This window comes from Equus quagga, chromosome 19, assembly GCF_021613505.1.
Source record: "Equus quagga isolate Etosha38 chromosome 19, UCLA_HA_Equagga_1.0, whole genome shotgun sequence".
Taxonomy (NCBI): Eukaryota; Metazoa; Chordata; class Mammalia; order Perissodactyla; family Equidae; genus Equus; species Equus quagga.
Window position 1 is genome coordinate 20,860,597 of NC_060285.1, and position 25,704 is coordinate 20,886,300.

Sequence of the window (25,704 nt, forward strand, 5' to 3'; positions counted from 1 at the left end):
CCTTAGAAGTAAACCCAGCTCCTCCTCATAGCCCACGAGGCCCTACCTACCTCTTCACCTCATCTTATATGATTCCTCGCACTCCTTGTGTGCTAGCCATCTCAGCCTTCTGCCTGTTCTTAGAACACGCCAAGACTGTTCCACCTCAGGAACTTTGCGCTACTAGGCATTTTCTCCGCCTGAAATATTCTTCCCATGAGTGGGCAGGTATAAGCTCAAATATCACCTCCTTAGAGAGGACCCTGACCACCCTAGGAAAAGCAGCACCCATCCACCCCAAGTTTGGTCACCTCTTATCACATTCCCTCATTTTAAGTTCTTCACATCTATCTGTCTCTCCTCAACATGCTCATGCTTTCTTCTACTTTCGTGAATATATGGAGTGTATTTCCAAGAGCTGTTTTAAGTCATTGACTAATTCTATCATCTCTGTCATTTCTGGATCTGCTTTTATTGATTGTTTTTTCTCCGCATTATCAGCAACATTTTCTTCCTTCTTGGCATGCCTGGTAAAACTTGACTGGATGTCAGACACCGTGAATTTTATTTTCATTTAAATTTTTCAAGTTTTTGAGTTTTGTTCTGGGACGCAGTTAATTTACTTGGAAAAAGTGTGATCTTTTTAAGCTTTGTTAGGTGATGCCAAAGCAGCCTTTATTACAGGACTAATCTGCTCCACCACTGAGGCAGGCTCCTGCCAAGGACTCTTCCTGACACCCTGGGTATTACAAAGTTTCTGCTCTGGCTGTTTGGGAACATGAGCTGTTCCCAGCCCTGTGTTAGCTGGAGGATTATTCTGGCTGTTCCTTTCTGGAGCAACAGGGACCAGATTTAGCCTCCCTGCCAAGCAACTAAAAGACTGAACAGAATATATGCCACACTGATTTTCAGACACTGGACAGCAGGCAGCAGAGGACAGTTAAGTGCCAAGAGAGGGAAACAGATGAGGTGAGTCCCAGACATCCCCAGCTTCCCGCCTGGAGGGTTTCAGGCATTAGTGTGGGAAGGAAGAGCCCAGGCAGAATCCAGCCAACTTCCTAAGATGAGAAGACAGAGTTGTGTGGCTTGGGGAGGCCAAAGTGGCTAGAATTCACAGGGCAGAGTACTGGAGAGGGAAGAGCTACACAGAGAATGATTTTCAGAGATCTGTAGTTGGGTGTCATTTTATTTTCCTCTCAGAACATCTGACATAATTCTAAGTATTTGTGTATTTATTTATTATTTTTCTCCTCATGATCCTGAGTCCTCACCTCATTCCCCACCCGGACAGTGTCTGGTAGGTAATAGGCATGCAGTGAGTATTTACTGAATAAATAAATGGACAGGAATTTCCGTTTCCTTTATTTCCTGCCACATCCCCAGTGCCTAGAACAGTGCCTGACATTGGTAGGGGCTCAATTAATATTTGTTGAAGGCACAAAAGAAAGAATGAGGAAAATAAAATGGTGCCTACCAAAATGGAAGGTGTGTTCTAAATCTCCAGATCTTGGTAATCAGAGAATATTATTTCATTACTAAAGCAGATTTATATCCATGCACAGCCCCAAAAAGCAGCATAAAATTTTGGCTGTGAATTTTCCATTATCATGGCCATATTTGAGGCAATTTACCAGGCATATCCATAAATCAAATGAAACGAATTTTAGCCAAATTAAAACTGTGCCTATTTATCATTAACTGAGGATCAACAGCAGAAGTCTGAGTCTGGATCTTCACTTCAAGTTCCATTTTCTCCAAGAAGCCTTCAGTCCATAAGACATTAAGTTTCCCTAAACTCCACAGAGTACACCTATGTCCACATACCTGCTTCAACAGAACACAAATATACTGTCTTGAATACAATTCAGAAGAGAACTTGCTGAGCACCATCTTGTGAAGCCTCCTGGCAGTTAGCAGGCTGGCTTGTCTTGTCTGATCCTGCTGCTTACCTTCATTCAAACACTATACCTATAGTAAGCAAGCATTTACTTTTAAAAGAGCTTTGAGGAACTCTGTCTCAAAATAACAAGGACGATGCTAACAGTATTCTATTCATTCTCCAACCATCCAGAATAAATGAGACTTGGAAGATGTCTACAACTCTAGACTCCTGAAATTAAAATCTAAGAAACATCAACCATCGCTGACTTTGGTTTCTGAGACATATACAGAACTAACTCACTCCCTACTATTTCACCCCTTTTTAAAATATACACTTGATATCATTTGCATTTTCTAGCAATACATAAATATTTATAACAACGAAGATTCCCAATATATGGAAGAAGACTGTTTTAAAGAGATACTTTCAAAGAGTTACATAAGAAAGATTTAGGATGGATGTTAGGAAGGATGTTGGATACTCGGGCCCCCACCCACTTCTGAAGTAAGACACAGACTCATATCAGCCCAAGAAGACAGTCTCTACAGTGAGTCTCTCTCACCTTTTCTCGTTGGTCGAGGATGTGTGATACAGTTGCTGTCATACAGAGCAGTATCTGCAAAATCTTTGGTAAGTACCCACTGATCAGATGACTAATGTTCTTCAATACTATTTCAAGGCTATTTAAGATACCATGCTGACGACCCAAAGGAAGAACTTTAGACAAATCCAAATCTTCTACTGCTTGAATGACTGCAGAATGGCATTCTCCTAGTGAAAACAGAGGAACAGAGATATCATGCAAAGGGAAATATTCATTTGTTATTACTTATAATTATAGCTTCTTTTCAATTTTCCTCAATAGTACAGTATTTTCTGTTGTTATAATGATTTATAAATGATAACGTACTTTCCTCATGTACTATCCCCTTTTGATTCTTACTAAATATTCAGAGCTAGGTATGATAGGTTTTACTATTATTACTTTAGAGATGAAGAAACTGAGGAATAAAGCAGAATAAGAAACATGTGACACAACTAAGTCTCTAAACCCAACTGTCACCCTATTTATCCTATTCCTCAAAACCTGAGTTACTAACAGTCTTTTATTCTAACTAGCAACGTTCCATACAGCTTTCACTAACTACACTGACTTCAGCAGTTTCGTAGAGAATGCCTTGTTACATTACAAACTCCCTGAAGGCTGAGAACCAAACGTTTTATTTGTCTTGTAGCCCCTGGTGAATAAATAAAACAAGAGCCCTTTCTAACAGCCGTCATACTGATTTCACACTTTAAAGACTTGAATTGTACGTTTGAGCTTGACTTCAAACCAACTGGTATGAGATCATGAGCTTACTGATTCATACACCTAAGTAGTCCATCCACAAGAGCATCATTTATAGCTGCCCTCCTACAATGAAGGCCATTACACTGAACAAAAACTTTTGTATTCATTAGAGCCAATTTCCTTCACAGGGCAATACTATAATGAATGAAAACCTTTTAAACAGCTGGATCCATTATCATAAAAAAAAATACGAAACATATGCAACACACCACCTTACAAATAAATATCTATGTTTGCCTAAAGCAAAGCAATTATGAGACTGGAGCAGAAGTTTTGTAGTCAGAAAGATCTGGGTTCAAATCCCAATTCCATCATTTTCTAGCTGAGTGGCGATAAGCAAAATACCTACTTCTCTTAGCCTCACTTTCCTCATTTGTAAAATGGGGACAATCAAGTAATGATACCTCAATGTGGTGGTTTTAAGGAACAACTGAGTCGTATGTAAAGGGGTCCATTATAATGTCTGGCATGAAGTAAGCACTCAATAAATTTTAGCAACTATTATTATTAATTACTAACATTGCATACCAGAGAACATACCACAGAGTCTTACAGCTCATTGTATACACTTATTACATCCACTTTGTTTAGACTGTGAGGTTGAGGGCACAGATTATAAATAGTCACTTTTCTATTTTCAACAGAGTGTCCAGGGCACAAAAGGTATTCAACAAATCATTACTCAATTATGAATGACCCAATCAATGAGTCAACACCAAGACAATGGAGATTAATTTAGCAGCATGCTTTATATTTCTTAGAGGAAACCTACTCCTTGTATAGGGATAAGTATTTACCATTTTTCAAATAGCCTAAATGCACAACAAAAAAGATACACATTTTCTAATCAGGGGCTTACAAACACATGGATGCTGATAATCCCCAGGATCAATCGTGAGCTCCACGTAATTCAAAGTTAAAATGAATTGCATTTCAGCAAAAAGACCAGCATTGAGACTGGGAGGAGCAACTCCATTAGAAAGATGCTAAGCATGGGAAACCTAGTCATTAGAAGTCCACAGCGGACAACATGCATTCAGAGTGAGAAGCAGTTGAGAGCTACCATTCTTGAAGTGCTTCACAGGTTCAAACAGCAGGTCTAAGAAGATCTGGATCTCCTCAGGTTGGGTCCCAGCGAGGAACCTCAGAACAATGGACATCCGGGTGCCTGAAGCCGATTTCCCCTGGGTTTTACTCCCAGTCTTATTCTTCATTCGGCCATACAAAATTCTAACAAGTTAAAAGAACATGATTTGTTTGCATGTTAATCCTAAAACATAATACTAGCTGTTTTGTTTTTCTAAAAGACTAGAATAGCAACGCAACAGACTTAAATGGATATATTATGAAACAAGGAAGAATGAAAATAGAAATTAGATACTTAGCATACAAATTTAGACAAACCATAAAAAAACAAGGCTAAGGTTAACAGGAAGAAGGAAATAGTAAAGACAAAGGCCAGAAGGTAGTTCTTTGTGGGAGAAAAAAGCAGGGGGCCAGACTTTTTAAGTACGTAAGTTTTATCTATTGATATTTATGATATAGAAATTAAAACAAGTTAACATAAATAACATTTCTAATAAAAAATTATATTTTCCAAACCACTCCCTTCCAAAAATTAGTGAGACTAGAGGCATTGTTTTACTTTTGTTTTTTCAAATTTCTTTATTATCTGGTTTATTAGAAGATAACTGAATCCTCATCATCTACTTCTGCATTCAATCTGTTGCAAGATATTGCAGTTGAAGAAAATCTAGACTTCTACAGATATATAGTTGGAGAAGGAAAAAATATTTTTTTAACTTTCAGATAATTCTTTTCCGATAATTGTGGATATTCTACTTTGACACTACTTTGAACTTCCACAAGTGGTAGTTTCTTAAGGCTAGTTTCAATGTAGAATCTGAAACTATATCAACATACTTTGTGAACTCTGTTACATTAAAATCTATCTTGCACTTTGAAGGGATCTTTTATCCATGCATGGTTCTATAACATGCATCAGTTATTTGGAAAACATGCGATTCTGGAGATAACAAGTGTGCAGAATAAGTATTTTATGCATATTTTCCACTTCGCCATACAGAATGGTAAAAAGATACGTACTCTAGGGTTGAGACTCATGAGGGACATTAAGTGAAACTAGATCTTTTTATAAACTCCAGGTGTGTGGCAATGAAGAATGAGTAGCACAGTTTGGAGCCCCTGTCCTGATTCATGCTAAGGCACCAGGAGTTTTACCCTACACTGTTTTTGCCTGCGGCACAAGTGTTAGCACAACGAAAAAAGATAATGTCTTAGTAGTATTATGAAAAAAGTTATAACCTTGGTGACCTGCTGAAAGTGTCTTAGGGACAGCCCCCTGACACGAACGAGCAGACCACACTTTAAGAACGGCTGCTCTGGAGGAAAATAACCCAACCACTACCATCACAGTTAATTCTTCTTGGCTATGGAGGTAATACATAGATTAAAATATGGAAACAAAAACAATAAAAAATTAATTTGACCAATATTTACTAGGGGCCATGGAGTTTACCTTCTGCAGGGGAGACAAACAATAAGAAAGAGGCTATGCTGGATGATTAAGTACAGTCACGTGCCGCATAGTGACCTTTCAGCCAACGACTGACCACATATACAACACTGGTTACAGAGGTTAGTACTATATGGCTTAGGCGTGTAGTAGGCTATACCATCGAGGTTTGTGTAACTACACTCTATGATGTTTGCACAATTATAAAATAGCCTAATGACACATTTCTCAGAACGTATCACCATTGTTAAGTGACACATGACTATATTGTGAGGACAAATAAAGGGAGGTAAGGGACTAGAGAGTGATTAGGGGAACGAGTGATTTTATATAAAGAGGTCAAGGAAGGCATCTCTGATAATAGGAATGTTTGAAATGAGACTGAGTAAAGAAGAGGAGTTAGCTGTCATGTGTTCCAAACAGAAGGATGAACAAGTCCAAAAGACTCTGAACTGGGCTCTGAGGCGGGTGGGAAATGAAAGGAACGTGGTTAGAGAGGCAGTCTGGGGCTAGGTTATACCAGGCCCTCTAAAGACTAGTAAGGACTTTCTATTTTATTCTTGTAGAATAGGACCTCAAAGGGTTTTTAAACAGGGGACTAACAATCTGACAACGGTTATTTACTATTATTTTTCAACCAAGAAAATCCAAGGAAAACTATTAAAAATAATAACAAAGTTTTGTAATGTGGATAGTTAAATAATTAACACAAAAAATCAACAGCTTTTATATCTCATAGTTAGTTACCTACTAAATGAATGAACTATTTCTAGTATTTCTCAAAAATGAAACAGAGAAATATTGGAATTAATTTCAAGACTATTATTATTTTTTATTTTTTTCCTCCCCAAAGCCACAGTACATGGTTGTACATCCTACTTGTAAGTTGTTCTAGTTCTTCTATGTGAGCTGCTGCCACAGCATGGCAACTGACAGACGGGTGGTGTGGTTCCGTGACAGGGAAGCAAACCCAGGCCACTGAAGTGGTGAGTGCTGAACTTTAACCACTAGCCCACCAGGGCTGGCTCTTAACATTATTACTAAAATAATGCCACAGTAAGATCTTTCCTCATGTTAGGGACAAAATATTCTAAAGTAAGTCTCTCTAACGATTTGACTATCCCAAAAGGTCCAATTAAAAAAAAAAAATCAAAAGACAATACAAAATGAAATATTCCATTACAACTGGAGAAAAAAATTATAATACTAATATTCACAATTGTTTCTGTGATCAACTTTTTAAAAAATCAGTTTTCAGACAGTGTAAATACCTCATCAGTATAGGAAACAGATCTGCTCGGTGGGTTGTTTTCACTACTGTATTATCTTCAGAAATGCTAAAATGCACTATCTCTTCCTTAAAGCTTCTGTCTTCAAGCAATCTTTGTAAGTTTTCCCTTTAAAAATAGAATACAACACAAATCGTCACTTAACGGTACTTTTAAAAAATGCAATACGTAGAATAATACGTATAATTGAAATAGGTATTAAAGAATAGTCTCTATTGTGGTTGACATCCATAAAGGAAAATCTTTACAAAAATACTTTCCAAAATGGCAGTTTTTCAAATTTTAAAAGGTAAAAGGAATGGTAAGGAGTTAGACTTAGTCAATAATTCAGCAGTCTAAAAGAGCATAATACAAAAGCTTTCTTCAGTTCTTAGAAAGTGATTATTGTGATTCCCAAAGTAATCACTAAGATTTTACGACATTATATAAGCAAGGAGAAATATCACCTTCTTCAACACATACTTTTCAATTAATATTCTCTTTCCTATCTAATTATTATCCATGGAGAAGCACTCTTAACAAACAAATATACCTCCAATTTTCATTTCTTACCTGAAAATAGCACTATGATTGCCTTAGAAAAGAAGGAAATTTCCCAGGCCTTCATGAAATTATTTTAGAAGAGGCTGTCAGGTAGAAAGACAAATATCAGCCAAAGAATAGCATTTCTTTAGCTTCAAATAACTTACCTGTAAGGAAGGATATGTGGATGTTTATACGTCATTATGCAATCCAGCGTTATTTTTTGCACCGTTTGATCTTGGTGTAGCAACAACTAAGAATGATATTTTGTAGAATAAATTAATGAAGTCACATATACATGTACCACACGATAGCAATTTACTTGCGTTAATTTGCTAAATTAGATCTCTTAGAATCTAAATCTTTAGAGGTAGGTTAAAGCTGATGCCTGACAACAGCCTTACATTTTCCTGGAGGTAAAGGAGGATGAATAGAATATATGCACAGAACAAAACAGAAACAAAACTCTTGACGTCTGCATCCCACATGCCAGACACTCGGCTCTATCAGTTTCTGCCAAGACCAATTCTCTACGTGAATCTGGATTTACATCAGGTGGGCTGGTCCTGTGACAAGGAAAAGCTCATATAATACCAGGAAGGTATTGGCAGGCAGTACGATGCCAGGAAAGAGGACCCAGCTCTGAGGCCTTTCTGATGTCAGCTCAGAATTCTGCTTCCTGTGGATAACTGAGACTATTGAGCTCTGGCTTTATAAACAAGTTATATCCAAATTATGCACAGAACATGGATAAATTCTGCTGAAATTATGTAAGTTTCATCTAAAAAACATCCAAATGAAAAAGAAAATTTAGTTTCTCCAGATGGCTCAGAATGACATCCAATGCTTTTTCTGCTTCTGACATTAAATTTTTTCTGCAACCTTCTCTGGAATTCAGGGTCATATATTGTGACTGCAACAGACTATTTCAACTATCGGCTTGAACTTAATCTGACAGATCCTGAAATCCTAGAGCTCCATAAGGTTAACCTACCTGGATGTGAAAAGTAGCCAACTGCTCTCGGCACGTCCCCTCCTCCCTTCCAAAAGCTAATTCTCATCATGTAGTTCATGTTTTGCTACACTCACTGTTAATACAGCCAATGTTTAGTCACCAAAGATGCCTTTAAAATCAACTGAATTAGCGCTGTCTAAAATTATTTCTCAAAGTACAAAAAAAAGTCTATTAATTTAAAAACAAATTATACTTAAAATGTAGACATGGGCCCTATTCAACAATTATTGAAAACCTAAAAGTTACTTTGGCAAAGGAAATGGTAGAGAAAAGTTCAAAGAATTGTAGTGGCAAGAATTTAATTTACTTACCTGAAGATACAGTTCATATAATTTGGATTCCAGATATAAGGCCCGTGGATTCGAAAACTTAGAGAAAACTTGCAAATGGGCGATTAACTGCCTAAGAAAAGGAAAAATAAAAGGAGAAAGTGGGTACTACAGATAAAAAACAGATTATTTTCTTAAGATGATAGTACTCACTAGGTTTAGTCTCTCTGACAAGTGTTCAAAAACACCTTGACTAGAGTTTCATTGTTAATTGCACAAACAAGTTTTAATTATTGAGAAAATTATTCTCCAGAAATTCCAAATCTCAGGCAGGCCATCCCCTGAAATCCAGGTTCCCTACCCCAGAAAATCATTCAGAATGTGCTTAGAATAGCTTAAATTAAACCAAACATAGAAAGAAATCAAAACAATAATACATTCCAAAATAGAACACAGATGATTTTTGGAATGATTCGATTCCTTGTCTAGTTTCTATGCAGTAAACAGGGAAGTGTTAAAATATATTCTTCCTTATTTTCATTTAAGATAAATATGGCTGTCAGGCAACAGAGGGCCGAGTTTAGGTGACCATGCCTCTTGCTTACCCAGAAGGAGGAAGAGCGAGCAATGTTCTGTGGTCAAAAGTTAAACTTGAAGATGGGACTGCCTCAGAGCAAATTATATCATCTACTAAAACAGACTGAGAGGAGAGCTTCTACTTCATTTCCTCAACTTCCTAATCCATAGGCTCTAGGAGGCTTTAAAAATACTTGAGAAAACTGTTTTCTCTCTGTGTACAATCCATACGATATATTAGAACTTTAAAAAAACTCTGAATGAATAAATTGTCAAGGTTCGAAGAGATTTTATTTGCTTATTTCAAGAACAAAAGCAGGGAGAAGCAAAGAAGGTGGAAAGCACACTGCGTGTGTGATTCTGCCATCCTGAGCTATGTGACTTTGGCAGAAGTTATTTAATTCATGTCTCTGAGTCTCAGTTCCTCATCTTGACGAAGGCAAGACCTCCCCGGTTTTCCACAAGGATTAAATGAAAGAATACTAGTTGTGGGGCCTCTGCTCCTAAGAATTTAGCAAACAATGCATTCCTCTGCTCCTGGGCAAAAGAAAGCCAAACTGTGGAAGTCCTACTACTTAATATAGAGAAAATAAGCTGGAAATTATGACCTCTTTAGATATTACAGAGAAATAAGAGTAAGGGTAGCACTATTGTTTATACTTAGTTTCAATCTCTGTGATGATTAGCCTTATGTGACACTGGGCTAGGTTACAGTACTGAGTTATGTAATGAAACACTAATCTAGGTGTTACGATGAAAGTTTATTTCGTAGATGTTGTTAACATCTAGAGTTGGTGGACTTTAAATAAAGATTACCCTCAACCATGTTGATGGGCCTCATCCAATCAGCTGAAGGCCTTAAGAGCAAAAACTGACGCTTCCCAAATAAGGAATTCTGCCACAAGACTATAACATAGATATCGTACCTATGAATTTCAGACTCAAGCCTACAGCATCAAATCCTGCCTGAGTTTCCAGCCTGCTGTCAAGCCCTACAAATTCTGGACTTGTTGGCTCCCATAATCACGGGAGCTAATTTCTTAAAGTAAGTCTCTTCATATATACATACATCTCCATTTCTTTGGTTCTGTTTCTCTGGAGAGCCCTGACTGATGTAATGTCCCTGTAATAACTTAGCGCTGAGCTCTTGCAGTTTTACAAATAAACTTTTAAAATTTTCTATTGAAACATCAACTCCTATCCCCAACATTTATTAAGTACCTTTTTCATGTGCCATGTAGCCTCAAAGAGCCAAAGAGAACAGGAGCTAATTTACACGTTCTCAATAAATACTTGCCAATGAGGAGATGTTCCATGAAAGATTATGAACTTGGACTATGAATACACTGAGATGGCACCAAGAATGCGATAATCACTATGCTCACATTTTCTATGATGGTTTATGCTATCAATAGTCTAGGTTTGGCTACAGGGGGTAGAAAAATTAGTTAAGACACAGACCTTAAAGACTTTCTCATTTACATGGCAGATCTATAAAAAATTAATATCCAAGGCAAGGAGTAACACTATAATAGAGGTATGAATGCTGTTTGAACAGTTTAGAGTCAGGTAAGACAACTTTCAGTTTAAAAAACAGGAAAAGCTTCAGTGAAGCAGGAGCATGGGAACTGTGCCTTGAAGCCTGAACAGAATTTCAACTGGTAGACACGAGGCAAGGACACAGCAAAGGTCAAAGGTCAAGGAGCGAGAAAGGAAGAGGTGTGAATGGATAAATAGCTTATTCAATTATTCAACAAACAAATATGAGAACTAATCTTTTGCTAGCTCTTATGCTGAAGGATATAAAGAAGAAAACAGCAATCTTTGTCTTAGAGGAAGTAAGTAGTAGGGGATAGGAGGCTGAGAGTTGTGAGAAGGCAGAAGCAGAGAAGGAACTGCAGTTCCATAGAGCTTGGCCACGATCTTTCCTGCCCCTGTGCTTTACACACTACTTCCATTAGCTGGCAAGTGCTGCGCTGCCCTAGCTGCCTGGCAAACTTCCATCTTTCAGCTTCAAAGGTGCCCTCTCCTTTGTGAGTCTTCCCTGTGTGGCACAATTGAGTCATTCCTTACTGTGCTCCTGTAACTCCTTTAAAAACATTTCTTCTTTGAGAATATTTCACCAGGCATTAGAGTGTGCTCCCTGCATTGCAGAGGCAGTGTAGCATTCATCTTTGTAGCCCAGCACTTAGTAAAAGGCACTCAACACAGTGGCCGCATGGATGAACTACGAAATGGCTCATGGGAAAGACTCAACGGGCATACCAGATTGAGATCTAAAGTCTTAAAATAACACAGAGGCACCAATCCAGTTTTTGACGCCCCAATTCAGACAATCATCAAGTAAGCTGGAGTAACTTCTGAAAGCGTGATCACTTCTTTTCCTAAGGTTTCCAACAATTTAGGTTAAATGAATAATCCAGAGAATAAGCAGGAGAATGTAACAGCATGAAAAAAAAAAGTAACCAGAAGGAGGTAAGTCAAAAAGCAAAGTAAAAGTGCTGACATGCTTATTTACAAGAGAAAAGATGTTCCATTATGTGTTCCCTTCGCACACAAACACAATGACCTGGTGCTGGGAAAGCAAATGACAAAGGTCAAGGAGCATTTAACAGCTCCAGGCCCCAACACTCTTATCTACAAAAAGGAGCTATGATAAGATGACCTCAAAAGTCCCCCCAACACTAACATCCTGTGGCTGAACAAGAAAAAATAAATAATAATAAGCAAGCAAATAAAAAACTCAGAATACTGGTGGTTTTCTTTGGGCTATAAAAGAAAATCCCAGGAAGATGCAGCACTTATATAAATAATTATCTGAGTAGTTCATTTTGTCCAGGGCTATTTCACATTAGAGATCTCTTCCCGTTCCTCCTAGAACCAGGCACCCGTGATCTATCAGCAATGTTGAACTTACTTTGCCGCAGCTCTTCTTGTCTTTTTTTTCTGTGAGGGTTCATCTTGGGGCACCACCTCCTCCTCCAACTCTTCATCATCTCCAGCAGCAGCTTCTTCTTCTATTTCCTCTGCTGCCACTCCTTTGCTTTTTCTTCGCAGATCCTGGGTTGGAGCAACCTGCAGATCTGCTGGGTAATACTCATTGCTGCAGTGGAAAGAGAGTGACATAAGACAGATGAAGCTGAAATGTTCTAATTGTTTACGAAAGAGCTATGTCCACAGTTCACAGAATCACACACTGAAGAGACATCTGAGACACCTCATGCCTCTTCTACAACATTATTCTTTTTTATTCAGCCCTTCTTAAGCACCCTATTTGACAAGTCAATCATGAACTGAAGAAGACAGCCCGTTCCATTGTTACACTGTTGAAAATACTTGAAATGTCTATTTTGGACAGAGCTGAAATCAGTCTCCCTGTCTCTGGAACCACAACTAGGGGAGGCAGGTGTAGGGGTGGATTCTATTAAAGTATAGCATGAAGACCATGCTGGCCACTTTCTACCAGATATACTCTACTTTGCCAATGTCCATTAAAAAATGTCCAGGTATGGTCTGATAAGACAAATGGAACTATCAACTCTGCTGCTTTTGGGGGTAGTCACAACACGACACAGACTCAAACTGAATGTCGTGGCAATGAAAATTAGAAGGTCTTTAAGTTTTGTCTCTTCTAAACTAAGTTGGTGCATTTGGTATTCACATTGGTTTTTACTGAATTCCACCCCTTCAATTTTGGTCCACTGTTGTAGGTAGCTAATATTCTCAAGAAGACTGTCATTGAGTGCATTAGTTTTGTGTCACTTTAATTCATTCATCCGGCAATAATTTGTTTGTTGTCTGTTTTGTGCATGGCACTGGGCTATATATAAGGAAAGTGATCAGACCGACTTTAAAGTCCGCACTCAAAAATACACTATAAATAACATGAGAATGTTGAGGATAACATCCTACCAACACACCTGGAAGAAACTCCAGGTTAATATACAACTGGAAGGCTGGAACACTACCATATTCAATTTTGTATTCTCACTAAGCAGGATCTAGCACTGAATAAAAAATGGATGAATGAATGAAACGAGCAAAGTTGCTCTGTCAATTACAAATTGTACCATCATTCCACTTAATAACATTCCTATTACACTCTTAACATTTGATTAACCACACAGCATATTTTTAAATTTTATCTCCATGCACAGCATGTTCACTCCTTCATTTATTAATTAAGATAATTCACACAAGGCACTTATGAGAGTGTCTAGCACACAGCAAGTGTTCATTAAATGTCACCTATTATTGGGATATTTTCGCCATTGTTAGTCATTCATTCCTGCTTCTGGTTTGGTTCTTCTCAAAGAATGTTTAGATTCACAAATTAGTTCTAATATCAAAATGTTTGAAACATATTTAGAAATATAAATTTCTAGCTAACAAAATAAAAATAAAAAGCCCATAATATATTTCAAAGTCAGAATTAAAGGTGACCTTCGGGTTTTCCATTAGTTTGAATCATCTACAAAAGTACGTGTATAGGTAATCATTACCAACTAATCTTAAATATTTTAAAAAACTGTGTATTTTTAGTCTCTAAATCTTAAACTCAGAGACCCACTTTCTGTTACAGCCTCTTCTCTCTTCTAGGATACTGAGTGGTCTTGGTTCTTCTTCGATCACTCTTGCTTGGTTTCCTTTGCTGGTTCCTTGTCTCCCAACCTCTAAACATTGGTATCAGTCTCTCCCTACATTCACACTCTAGGTGTGGCTTCATTCATTGTCTTATAAGTTTAAGAGCCATCCATATACTGACAATTCTCAAATTTATTATCTTAAGACCAAACCTTTCCCTTGAACTTTAAATTCCAAATTCAACTGTGTACTCAACACATCTACTTAGATGTCTATCTAGTATCCCAAGCTTAAGATGCCTAAAAATGAACTCTTAATCTCCCCACAAACCTGAAAACTTCTGCATTCCTCTCAACCTCAGTAAATGGTAACTCTGCTGCCAGCTGTTCAGGTCAAAACCTTAGAGACATCCTCAATTCGTCCCCCCGCTGCCCTTCCTGCACTCCCCTCCACCAACACATCCATACCACATCTGATCTGTTGGCTGATCAAATCCCGCAGGCTGATCTAGCTGCAATCCTTCAAAAATATATCTTATTGAATTTAAATCCTTCCCAGAATACCGAGAATTCAACCACCTCTCATCATTTGCATTACTACCACCTTGATCTAGTCACCATCATTTCTTACCTGGACTTTTACAATATGTTTAACTGGTCTCTGTGCTCTGACCACTGCCCCCTACAGTCTATTCTCAACACAGCAGCCATAAAAATCCTTAAGAAAATTTAAGTCATGTCATCTGTTAAACCTTCTACTGGCTTTCCATTTCATTGACAGAAAAAAACAAAGTCCTTTTTACCACTTAAAGGCCCTACACAATTTGGTCTCCTGTTAACTTTTTGCCCTCATCTTCAGCTACTTTCTTTCTGGATCACTCTGCTGTATCCACTCAGACTTCTTTGCTGTTCCTTAAACAAGCCAGGTGTGCTATGGTTTGCACTGGTTAAGGTAAACAACCCTAACCTACGGTATTTTCCCATGTAATGAAATACTACTGGAAAACATACTTTCTATTGATTGATTAGTACTGTTTTGTGTACCACATCCCTTATCTTTAGAGTTTTAAAGCAATCTGATTCTCACATAGCATATCTAGTCAAAACAAAACAATGCTCCAGAAAGTTCTTGTGATACTTTGAGAGTACATTCCTCAGCATCATGGGAAACAATCAAGAGGTTCAAAACAGAGTGGCTGGGGTTGGGTTACTGCAAAATACTTTTAAGCCCTAGGCAGGCAAGAAAACAATGAACAAGAGAGTAAGAAATAACAAGGCCTTTGTACACTGATCTAAGTCAATATGGCCTTCCTTATTTTGTAAACTGGAAGTTTTTATTAATACCATTTGTGGGCAGGCTAAATTTTGATTCATGTAAAATTCAGTGGTGAACAAAACTAGTTTAGTTGTTATCTGATAGAACCAGTGCTTCAGAGATGCGCCAATGATACAAAAACACGACAAATGTAGAAAGAACTCAGCCAATCTGGGAGCCTAATATTTTGTACCATCTCTTCCTCATACCCTACCAAGGACATATTCCTAGAAGGGAACACTTACTTGATAAATCTCAAGAAAAGTGGGGAAAGCTCCCTGGACCGTGGCTCTACCCTCTCTGGGAATTTTGCTAGAGCTCGCCAGAGCAAAAATCGAAAATTGGTATGGTCCAGTCTGTCCTGACAGTTGGTTTTCAATGCCAATTGCTCAAGATAAAGAGTTCCAACATCTCCTTCCTGAGTCTGCTCCCAACTTTCATTTCCAGTGGGCTTCTCCTCATCTCTTATATAACTTTGCAGTTCTTGCTCTGAAAGAAAAAAAGTCATCATAACCACTAGATAAATGTTAACATTTGTCCTATTAGTTTCCTCACATAAGGGAATTTCTTTCTCTAGCAATATAAGGAAACAATCAACCATATCCAAAGGTTATCAAAGATAATACATTTCTCATTTATATTCCCCAATTTCATGTGTAATCAAGCAGCCAAAATTAAACAGTTAAACTGACACTTTTGCTCTCAGCCCTGATTCACATCCCCTTACATACCAGCATGTGTAGCTGCTTTTTCTAGATGTTCATAGTAGACTTTCCAAAATTGCTTATTTTCCATTTCATGTGCATGAGAACTAAGAGAAAAGATCATAAAACAAAAAATGTGGAATGGTCCTTATAGGGAAAAAAAAAAGAGTGAAAAGATATAACTAAAATGTTAATTTAAATTATCCTGAATGTGGGGTTGTAAACAACTTTTGTACTTTCTACATTTTTCAAAATGCCTGCACTGAGCACAAAGAATTCTTACAGTCATAAAGTACTACAGGGTATTTTTAAAAACCTAAGCAGATCTATATAAGAAGACTATTTTTAAGGCATGGTAACAGGAACAGAGTATGGGGTATGAGGTATGGCCCATCAAGGGAAAGAGAGGCCTCTGTTTAGACAGAAAACTCAATTTGTTCAAAGTTAATTTTAAAATGTTGGTTTTTCCTCCACCAAATTCAAATATACTTATCATTAACACAAAGGCAAAATAAATATTCACTAATTACATGAAACATTAACTTTCAGAACTTAAGAAGGAGAAATTAGATGAATCATATGTGTTTACATAATTTGATATCCTCGCAAGAATATTCTCAAAATGTTTATATTCTTTCTGTCATTAATTTTCTGAGAATATGCATAAACTTTACATGAGAAATGAATTATATATGTTGTTGACTATTGTAAAAAATTAACCGATTTTTAGACAGAAAGATGTACCCAACAGGAAGACAGCCCAGCCAGCTATGAAGAACCATTAAAGGCATTCAGTAACTGAAGAGCTAACATTTTTGATAGTGCCTATTGGTAGCACACGTCAGATTCCTCCTTAAGTGCAATAAACAAAATCCGGAAGTTGATGTTAGAAGGCCTTGCTTTCAGCATAATGGTTTGACGGCTTTAAGGGCAGTAAAAGGCAGACAAATTGGTTCCAAATTGGAAAGGGATTTGTTTCCTCTGCTTCTGTCAAATAAGAACTAATACTTAGGTTTTGAGAGGCCACATATGACATATTTCCAATTTGACAAAAAGCCAGAGTAGACCATCTGAAGAGAATGTTTCCAAATGGACGGGTTTCTACATATGAGGCAGAACATATGTATTTTCTATGTGATTATTAAGATCCTTTTTAGAGCTAACGGGATTTTGGAAACTTGACAGCAAGAGTTTTAAAAAGTTCTTATTTTTAAAGTTTGGCTCAATGACTCAATACATATAAATAAAATTATGTAATTATTATACAATACTTTGTTATTGCAAAAAAAATTAAACAATACAGACATAGCATATAAAGTAAAAAAAAAAAAAGTCCTCCACAGTTACTTCAATGTACAAAGAAACTAGACATAACATTTAAACTGTTGAAAAACTTGGCCTCAGAGACAGTAATTAATGTTTATTTTTTCTTCACTTTGTCCCACAAAGGATTTAAGGTAGCTATAAATACTATACACACCTATTCATTTAAATCACACCTAGGAGGATAATACTGGCCTTATTACTCTGTAGTAGTTAAAGCATAACAGCTTCATTCATTTAATCCATGCTTACCTTATGAGCTCAATAACAGGATCCCAGAGAGCACTGAAGTTAACATATAACATGCCTAATAAATAACGAAGTGGCACCTGCAATTGTAAGAGACTAGTTTAGTAAATGGGTAATAAACTATAACAGAATGGCCCCCAAAATGCAAATATCCTGACTCAGACAACCTGAGGTCTAGAAGGAAGTATGTGTTTTAAGAAAAAAGTTGTAGGTACCAATCCAAAATTCAGTGTATAATTTTCCTCCTCTCCCCAAAATGCCACTTGCTATTTAACACAGAGGAATCACTAAAGATAGTATTCAAACTCACCCCAATGTCCACGCTTAAAGAACAGATATGAATAAACAGATTTGACTCATGATTAAATTCCCTTCTAACAAATACTGCTGTTACAGTACTCAATAAAGCACAGAGGGCAAAGAACCCAAGAACGTATGCTGTGAATGGCAGCAGAGACTTCACAAGCAGATGTGTGAGTTCTCAAAACTAAGCATTAAATAAAGAATTCAGTTCAGAGGGTCTAAAGTTTTCTCAGTTGCCTTTTGAAACGACAGTCACGGTTACTGACGTCCCCATGTGCTAGGGAGGCACCACGTAGAATGGTAGTTCTATTATTATTTGGGAGGGGGGTGTTTGTATGTACTTTAGCAGCAGAACCATTTTTCCAAATGAAATGTAACAAAGGACACTAACATATAACACAGGTTAAGAACAGAACTGCTCTCATTGAGGGGGAATGCCTCCACTTGGCCTTATTCCCAAGGAGTCTGTGATGTATCTTCAAGAGTCATGGACAGAAAATCCCTGCACAAAAGGTATAGGGCTGATGTCCCACAGCAGTGAACAAATCTGGAGAAGAAAGTCAGGCTTCAAACTTGATGTTGAATCCTCCTGTTGCCACTTCCTACCTACCTTCACATACTACACAAATACTCAGGGAAAGGGAGGACAGTAAATTATTTCTACTGTTGAAAAGGCTGGCAGAGCCATTTAACTCAAAGCATGTAAGAAAACTGGGGATTTATCAGTTTTAAAAATTTCTTTTTTTTTGTGACTACTTGGTATGCTCCTCTTTTCAAAAGCCAGCTAAACATATACTAAAGCATAAATTAAGTGAAAAAGAAAAAAAGAACACTGTTTTTTTTTGTTTGTTTTTGAGGAAGATTTGCCCTGAGCTAACATCTTTGCCAATCTTCCTCTACTTTGTATGTGGGTCGTCACCACAGCATGGCTGATGAGTGGTGTAGGTCTATGCTTGGAATCTGAACCCGCAAACCTGGGCTGCCGAAGTGCAGCATGCTGAACTCAACCACTACATTAAGGGGCTGGCCCTGAATTTTTGTTGTTGTAGTTGTTAAGGAAGATTTGCCCTGGGCTAACATCTGTTGCCAATCTTCCTTTTTTTTTGGCTTGAAGAAGATTCATCCTGAGCTAATATCTGTGCCAATCTTCCTTCATTTTGTATGTGGGTCACCGCCACAGCACAGCTGATAAGTGGTGTAGGTCTGTCCCCAGGATCCAAAGCCATGAATCCAGGCTGTGGAAGCAGAGCACATTGAACTTAACGACCAGGCCATGGGGCTGGCCCCTGACCACTGTTTTATACCTCCTGTAACGGCCCATCAGGGACTGCAGTCTGCACCACATCATGTCTTAGTTTTCTTAAATGAAGAAGCTTCTCTCTGTAATCGTTCACAGTTGCTGGAACAAGTTCTGCCTGGCGTAATATAGCAAAGGCAGACTGACGCTCTGAGAGCCCATCATCCTGAACAACCAGAGAAAACCAAGGAGGCAGATCAGTATTCTGATTTTCCAGAAAGAACAACGATGTGACCAAAGGTCTAAAAAAGAAAAACTGGCATATGTTAGTGTTTTAAATTAAATAAGCAAAATCTTTGCTTTCTTTTTTTTTTGGTCAGGAAGATTGGCCCTGAGCTAACATCTTCCTCTTTTTGCTTGAGGACTGTTGGGGGGCTAACATCTGTGCCAATCTTCCTCTATTTTGTATGTGGGATGCCGCCACAGCATGGCTTGACAAGCGGTATCTAGGTCTGCACCCAGGATCTGAACCAGTGAACCCTAGGCCACCGAAGTGGAGCACGCAAATTTAACCACTAAGCCACTGGGTCAGCCCCAACAATTTTTGGGTAAATGATTCATTTTTCCTCACACCATTTACTTTTTGGTAGATAGTTTAGGTTTAGTGTCTAGCATAGTAATGACAAGTAAAAAACAGGAAAGTAAATCTCAAAATGACTCAAATTGATTGGTAACATTTGTTGAAATAAAGAAAACATATATATACTTTCACCATACAACTCTATTTCTAGTAGAAGTAATTTCTACTTGAAGTAGTAATTTGCATTTCTAAATATTTCCCCCCACAAATATACCTGTGTAAGGATGTTGTTCACTGCAGCATTATTGGAAATGATGGAAAACTACAAACAACCCATCTAAGCATCCATCAACAGGGAACTAGTTAAATAAGATATTTCAAACTGTGGAGTACTACTCAAACTTCAAAAGAAATGAGGTAGGACTAGAGGTACTGATACGGAAAAACCTCCATGATATCATTTTTTTAAAGTGTGTGTGTATACAAAACGTCTGCAAGAATATTCACCAATTAACTGGATTTGCAGTGGTGTCCTTGTTGGGGGCTGGGGAGGGGGGGACAGGAGTAAGAATTACAAAAAAAATTTCACTTTTTATGATAGATATTTAAATAATGTTTGAATTTTCTACAAAATCATCATTTTGGAAACAAAAATATATCTGAAACTACATTTTTAAAAAGTTATCCAAATTGAACGGTTAAAATACCTCTATCAATTCTGGAAGTCGAACCTCAAAGTGGTTTAGGATCCTTATTGTCAAAAGTCGAACCTAGAGAAAGTCAAAGGCATGTTTCAAATTCCGAAGTTTAAACATAAGAAGAAATTGATTATCAGTCAGTGAGATCTAAGTCTTATAGAATTATGAAAAATATACCACTTGTCAGAGTAATACATATTTATTCTATCCCTTATTTCATGTTCAATACTAAGCAATATCTTATTCAAATGGCACATGGAACAATTAATGACCAGACTAGATGAAGATAAGGTTGCCCATAAAAGCATATTGTTTCTCTGAACTGTGACACTATGAGCATCTTTGTAAATAAGTACAAAGAATCTGATTAAGCTTCCAATTCCACTGAAATTCGTGATTTTCATTTGTAAATAACATATTCAGGGTATTTCTATACTCCTGCGCGAGCAGCAGAATCACCTCGAGGGCTTTCAAAAAACATGCAGATTTTTCAGTTCTACCTCAACCCTACTGAATCAGAATTATTGGGTGTGGGAACCCAAATTTTTATTTTCATTAAGCTCCCCAATTAATCCTGTTGCAATCCGTTTAGGTCAGTGTTTAGGAATCACTGCTTTAAACAGAAATCACCCCACAGCAGCATTTTCTGATTAAGGAGCTCTGACATCCACTGTCAATACATATAGAAATAAAAGATGAGAGATGAAGCACACAGCACAGAACAGTATTACCTTGGATATACCAGTTGAAATGTTTGCTTGTAACTTGGGAAATAATTCCATTAAAGCTTCCTCAGAAAGTGGCCCCCTGCAGCCACATAAGGACAATCTCTGATAATAGAGATCAGCCAACAGCAACACAGATGGCTCCAAAGGAAACATTCTGCAATGAGATATTTATTGGATCCAAATCGTACCAGACACCCGAATATTTAGGCTACACTAGAAACTGCAGAACGTTATCCCTGATGAAGGAAACGTAAAAGGGAACAGCTAAGAGTTTGATGTAGACATTTAGCATCACTTTAGAGACAAAGAATCTGAGGACTAGCAACAGTGAGTGATGTGCTCAAGGACACAAAGCCAGCTGGAGGAAGAGGCAGGAGGAGGAGATGGTATTCTGACTAAAATCCAATGCTGTCTTTTCCATTCACATGCTTGTAAATGAAAATGACATAAAGGGGGATATATACTATGTACTAAGTGTTTTCCATGTGTTGGGCACTGAGCTAAGGAGGGAAGCAGTACAGAGGAGGGGTCCAGCACAGGGGCTCTGGCCTTGGGCAGCCGAGGCTTGAAGCCAGCCTCATCATCTAACAGCAGTGTAACCCTGGGCAAGCCGCTTACCCTCTGTGTGCCATCTTCCTTCAGCAAATGTTTATTGTGTGTCTACTATGTGCCACTGACTTTTCTAGACACTGGATGTAGCAGTAAACAGAAGACAAAGTCCCTATCCTCCTGGAGCTTATATTCTAATAGAGGAAGGTAGCCAATAAATAAATTAATTAATAAATAGTCAGTATGACAGTGATGAGTTTGGTGGAGAAAAGTAAACTGAGGAAGGGAGGCTAGATGGAGAGACTGGGGTGGGGGGTAGCAGGGTGAAGAGGAGTGCTATTTGATATGGGGGTGGTCGTGGAGGCAGAGAGCAAAGGAAGTGCAGAAGTGATCCACCAGATACCTGGAAGAAAAGCCTTCCAGGTAGGTGGAACAGTGATGCCAAGTCCCAGACAGGTGTGCCCGTCTATTTGAGGACAGTCAAGGAGACCAGTCTAGCAGGAACCGAGTTAACGAGGAAGAGGCTGGAGATGAGGTCAGAAGTACCAGGGGTTGATTACACAGAGCCCTGAGGAACATAAGGACTTTGGATTTCATACTGAGTCAGAGGGGATACCACCAGAGCCAGGTTTCTCAACAGCGGTGCTACTGACATTTTAGGCCACATAACGCTTTGTTGTGGGGAGCTACCCTGTGCAGGTTGCTTAGCAGCATCCTGAGCCTCTACCCATTAGATGCCAGTAGCAGCCCCCATTTGTGATAACCAAAAACATCTCCAGAATTGCCCCTGCTTAAGAATCAGTCTTGGAGCTATTGGCGCAAGAGGGACAAGATCTGTCTTTCATTTAAAAGAATCATCCCAACAAAGTTGTTGGGTATAAAACAGAGAGCAGCAGGGCAAAGACGGAAGCAAGGGAACTGGTTAGGAGGCTGATGCCATCACCCAGATAAGAGACAGTGGTAGACTAGGTGGCAGCCGGTACTGAGTAGTTGGATTCCGGATTTATTTTAGAAATGTAGTCCCCCCCATCTACAATGATAATAGCGCCTACACCTCACGGAGTCGTCGTGAGGATTAAATTAAATATGTAGGTAAAGTACTCAGAACACAATAAATGCAGTTTGTATATTGCTATTATTGCATGCACTGTCTAACTTAATCTCCATGAGAGAAGTATTGCTACTTCCTTTCAAGAGATACTGAAGTTGAGGTTAACCTACCCAAAGCTACAGAGCTAGTAAGTGGTGGAGATTCAAATCCAGGTTGAATCTTCTGGATTCAATCCAGGTTGTCTTGGCTGTGAAGCCTATGAACTTAGCCAGTAACTAGCACAGCACCGAGCACAGAAGCCCACATCTACAACTTTCACAACTGGAAGCTTACGCCTCCGTCCTCAGAGCCAGATTCACTCCGGTTAGAGGATTCCGGGCCTCCGAGGCTAAGAGCCAACTGGATGGGAGGCCAGTTGGCCTTCCACAGGGGACATACTAATCTCACTCTGTGAGATGTGTGCCTTTCTGTTTCAAAACCTCCACAGATGCCTTAAATTGTTTATACCAAAGAATATAGTATAAGTTGAAACAGAACGATCAAGAAAAAAAGGGAATACATAATACGATATGTAGGGAGATATCAAAGGAAAACCCTCCTTAAAGGAATTTAAAGCAATTCAACAAACCATGGAGAAATGCCAGCTTTGCCCAGATTTGGAAATGTAAAGAGATTCTGGATTATTGCAGCAAGTCTCCTAACTGGAGATGTCTCCTTTTTTCCCCTTGAGTCTTTTCTCAACACAGCAGCCAGAGTGATCCTGTTTAGGCCTAAGTCACTCCCCTGCCAAATACCCTCCCGCGGCTTCTTCCCCTTTCACTCAGAGTAAAAGCTAAGGTCCCACAGCGGCCAAACGTCACACACTGTCTGCTACCACCAACTCTATGTCCTCTTCGCCTACTACCCACCCCTCGCTCTGCTCAGTCACAGTAGTTCCTTGCTGCTCAAGCCAGGCACCCCCCTGCTATTGTCCCCAACCTCCAGACTCTCCCTATCCCCTGACTCTGCCTCAATTTTCTTACCACCATCTAACATGCCATATATTTCACTTGTTTGTTTAGTGTCTCTTCTTGCTAGGATGTCAGCTCCAAGAAGGCAAGGGATTTTGTCTGTTTCACTCACTGACTATGTCTCCCAGTGCCTAGAATAGGGCCGGGTGCACGAGAAAAGCAAATAAATATTTACTGAAAGAAGTAAGCGAGTAAATCTGTTTTAAAAAGCTTGGGAACAAAATGGACTAGACTCCCAAAAAAGAAGTCAAGTAATTTACCAGGTCTTCAAAAGCCCTGACCTTTAGAAAGGGTGCTCAGTAGTGAATGGCTTCCGGTAAGCCCTGTGCTACTACCCAAGTCAGGAGCTAGCTAACAGAAACTTAAAAAACAAAAAAACTGGACTGTTTTAGCATTTAGTATAAGGACCACAGAAAGTCTAAAATGCTGATTATGTTAAGCTGAGATAGAATACGAAAGCAGTGGGGATGTATACGCTGGAACCACTCACAAAGTTACCAAAGGTCAACATTGCAATGTTATGGTTGGGAGGAATCAGCGTTATGCCCTTTACACCCTACAACATGAGTAAAATACCCCTTTACAAAAATGAATCGGCATTTAAAGACTGGGTCAAAAAATGCACTTATATTAACTGGAGGATTTAAATCAAAACTGAATTTCCTATGTGAATATTGCTCAGGTACAAAACAAGGACTTTTACTATGTCCAGGATAAAAAGAAGCTTTTGCATTTTATTCATTATTAAGCTGAATGGAGGAAGATATGTTTACTCACAACACTAAATTCTTCACGCGTTCCACAGGAACCAAATGAAGAAGTTCAGAAGATTCTTCCAAACTTAGCAGAGTATTTACAGCTTGACAAAGAACAAATAAATTTCCTAAGGGCAGAAAAACAGAAGACACCACATTACTTATTTCTTTGACACAATAACTATGAGACATCTCATTATCTAACACTTGCTATTTATACAAAGTTTTTAAAGTGAATTTGTGCCTTCTAAAGAATTATCTGTCAAGTGTCAGAAAATAACAGAAAGGAACTGGAAAGAGAAGGTTCCAAATCTTATATTTTAACTTTTTTAGGAGAAAAATACACTCAAACATAGAGAATAAAAACCTATGTTCCATTAACTGAGATGAAGAGTGAGTTCAGGGATTCCACTGACTGCCATTATCAAAACTGGAACTTTTGAGAAGAGTAGACTTGGACTTTTCATAAACTAAGAAATTATCTTTGCGTAAAACTCATGTTGATCTTATGTCTCCAATTTTTAACGAGTCACAAACCCGATGGCTCCTGCCCACAATCCACTCAATAAACATTAGTTAGACATTCATTTAACCTTAGACCAGAATTGGCAAACTATGGCCCATAAGTCACAATATTATAGGTCATCTGTTTTTATAGGGCTGGCAAGCTAAGAATGCTTTTTAATTTTTAAAGGGTTATTTAAAACAAACAAACAAAAAGAATATGCCACAAAGACTGAATGTGGCCCACTAAACCTAAAATATTTACAGTCTGGTCCTGTATATAAAAATTTTGCAGACCCCTGCTCCAGATTTTAGAAGAGTGCTATCCAAGAGAACTTTCTGCAATGGTGGAAATGTTCTATACTTGTGACAATACGTAGCCACAATCCAATATGGTAGCCACTAGCCACATGTGGCTACTGAGCACTAGAAATGTGGCAAATCTACTTTATTCTCTAATATATCTACTTAGCATCTAACACAGAATCTAGCACATTAATATTTAGATGAATAAACGATTACTACACACGTTAGGAAAAATAATACCAAGCCAGAATAAAACAAAATACCTACTTTTAAATTGCTCTTCTCAGGCTAGCAGGAAGAGATGTACAAGTATGCAATAGGAAATAGTGTTCTGGGTAGGGCGGCCTAATTCTGCCTGGAAGAATCACGAAGCCCTTTCTAGAGGTATTG

The 25,704-nt window shown here is 38.3% G+C and overlaps 1 protein-coding gene across 2 annotated transcripts in view; it reads right to left on the bottom strand.

Moving 5' to 3' along the window:
• The window catches only part of UTP20 (UTP20 small subunit processome component), a 90,824-nt gene that overhangs the window by 45,109 nt on the left and 20,011 nt on the right, over positions 1-25,704 (bottom strand). For both annotated transcript variants that reach the window (XM_046646074.1, XM_046646073.1), the window contains exons 15-27: positions 24,527-24,632; positions 21,143-21,293; positions 20,421-20,483; positions 19,201-19,359; positions 17,597-17,673; positions 16,049-16,128; positions 15,563-15,806; positions 12,337-12,522; positions 8,886-8,976; positions 7,727-7,812; positions 7,020-7,145; positions 4,276-4,442; positions 2,424-2,632 (exon numbers count right to left, since the gene is read on the bottom strand). In XM_046646074.1, the coding sequence (XP_046502030.1) occupies positions 2,424-2,632; positions 4,276-4,442; positions 7,020-7,145; positions 7,727-7,812; positions 8,886-8,976; positions 12,337-12,522; positions 15,563-15,806; positions 16,049-16,128; positions 17,597-17,673; positions 19,201-19,359; positions 20,421-20,483; positions 21,143-21,293; positions 24,527-24,632 (1,745 nt within the window). The remainder of the gene's footprint in view (positions 1-2,423; positions 2,633-4,275; positions 4,443-7,019; positions 7,146-7,726; positions 7,813-8,885; positions 8,977-12,336; positions 12,523-15,562; positions 15,807-16,048; positions 16,129-17,596; positions 17,674-19,200; positions 19,360-20,420; positions 20,484-21,142; positions 21,294-24,526; positions 24,633-25,704) is intronic.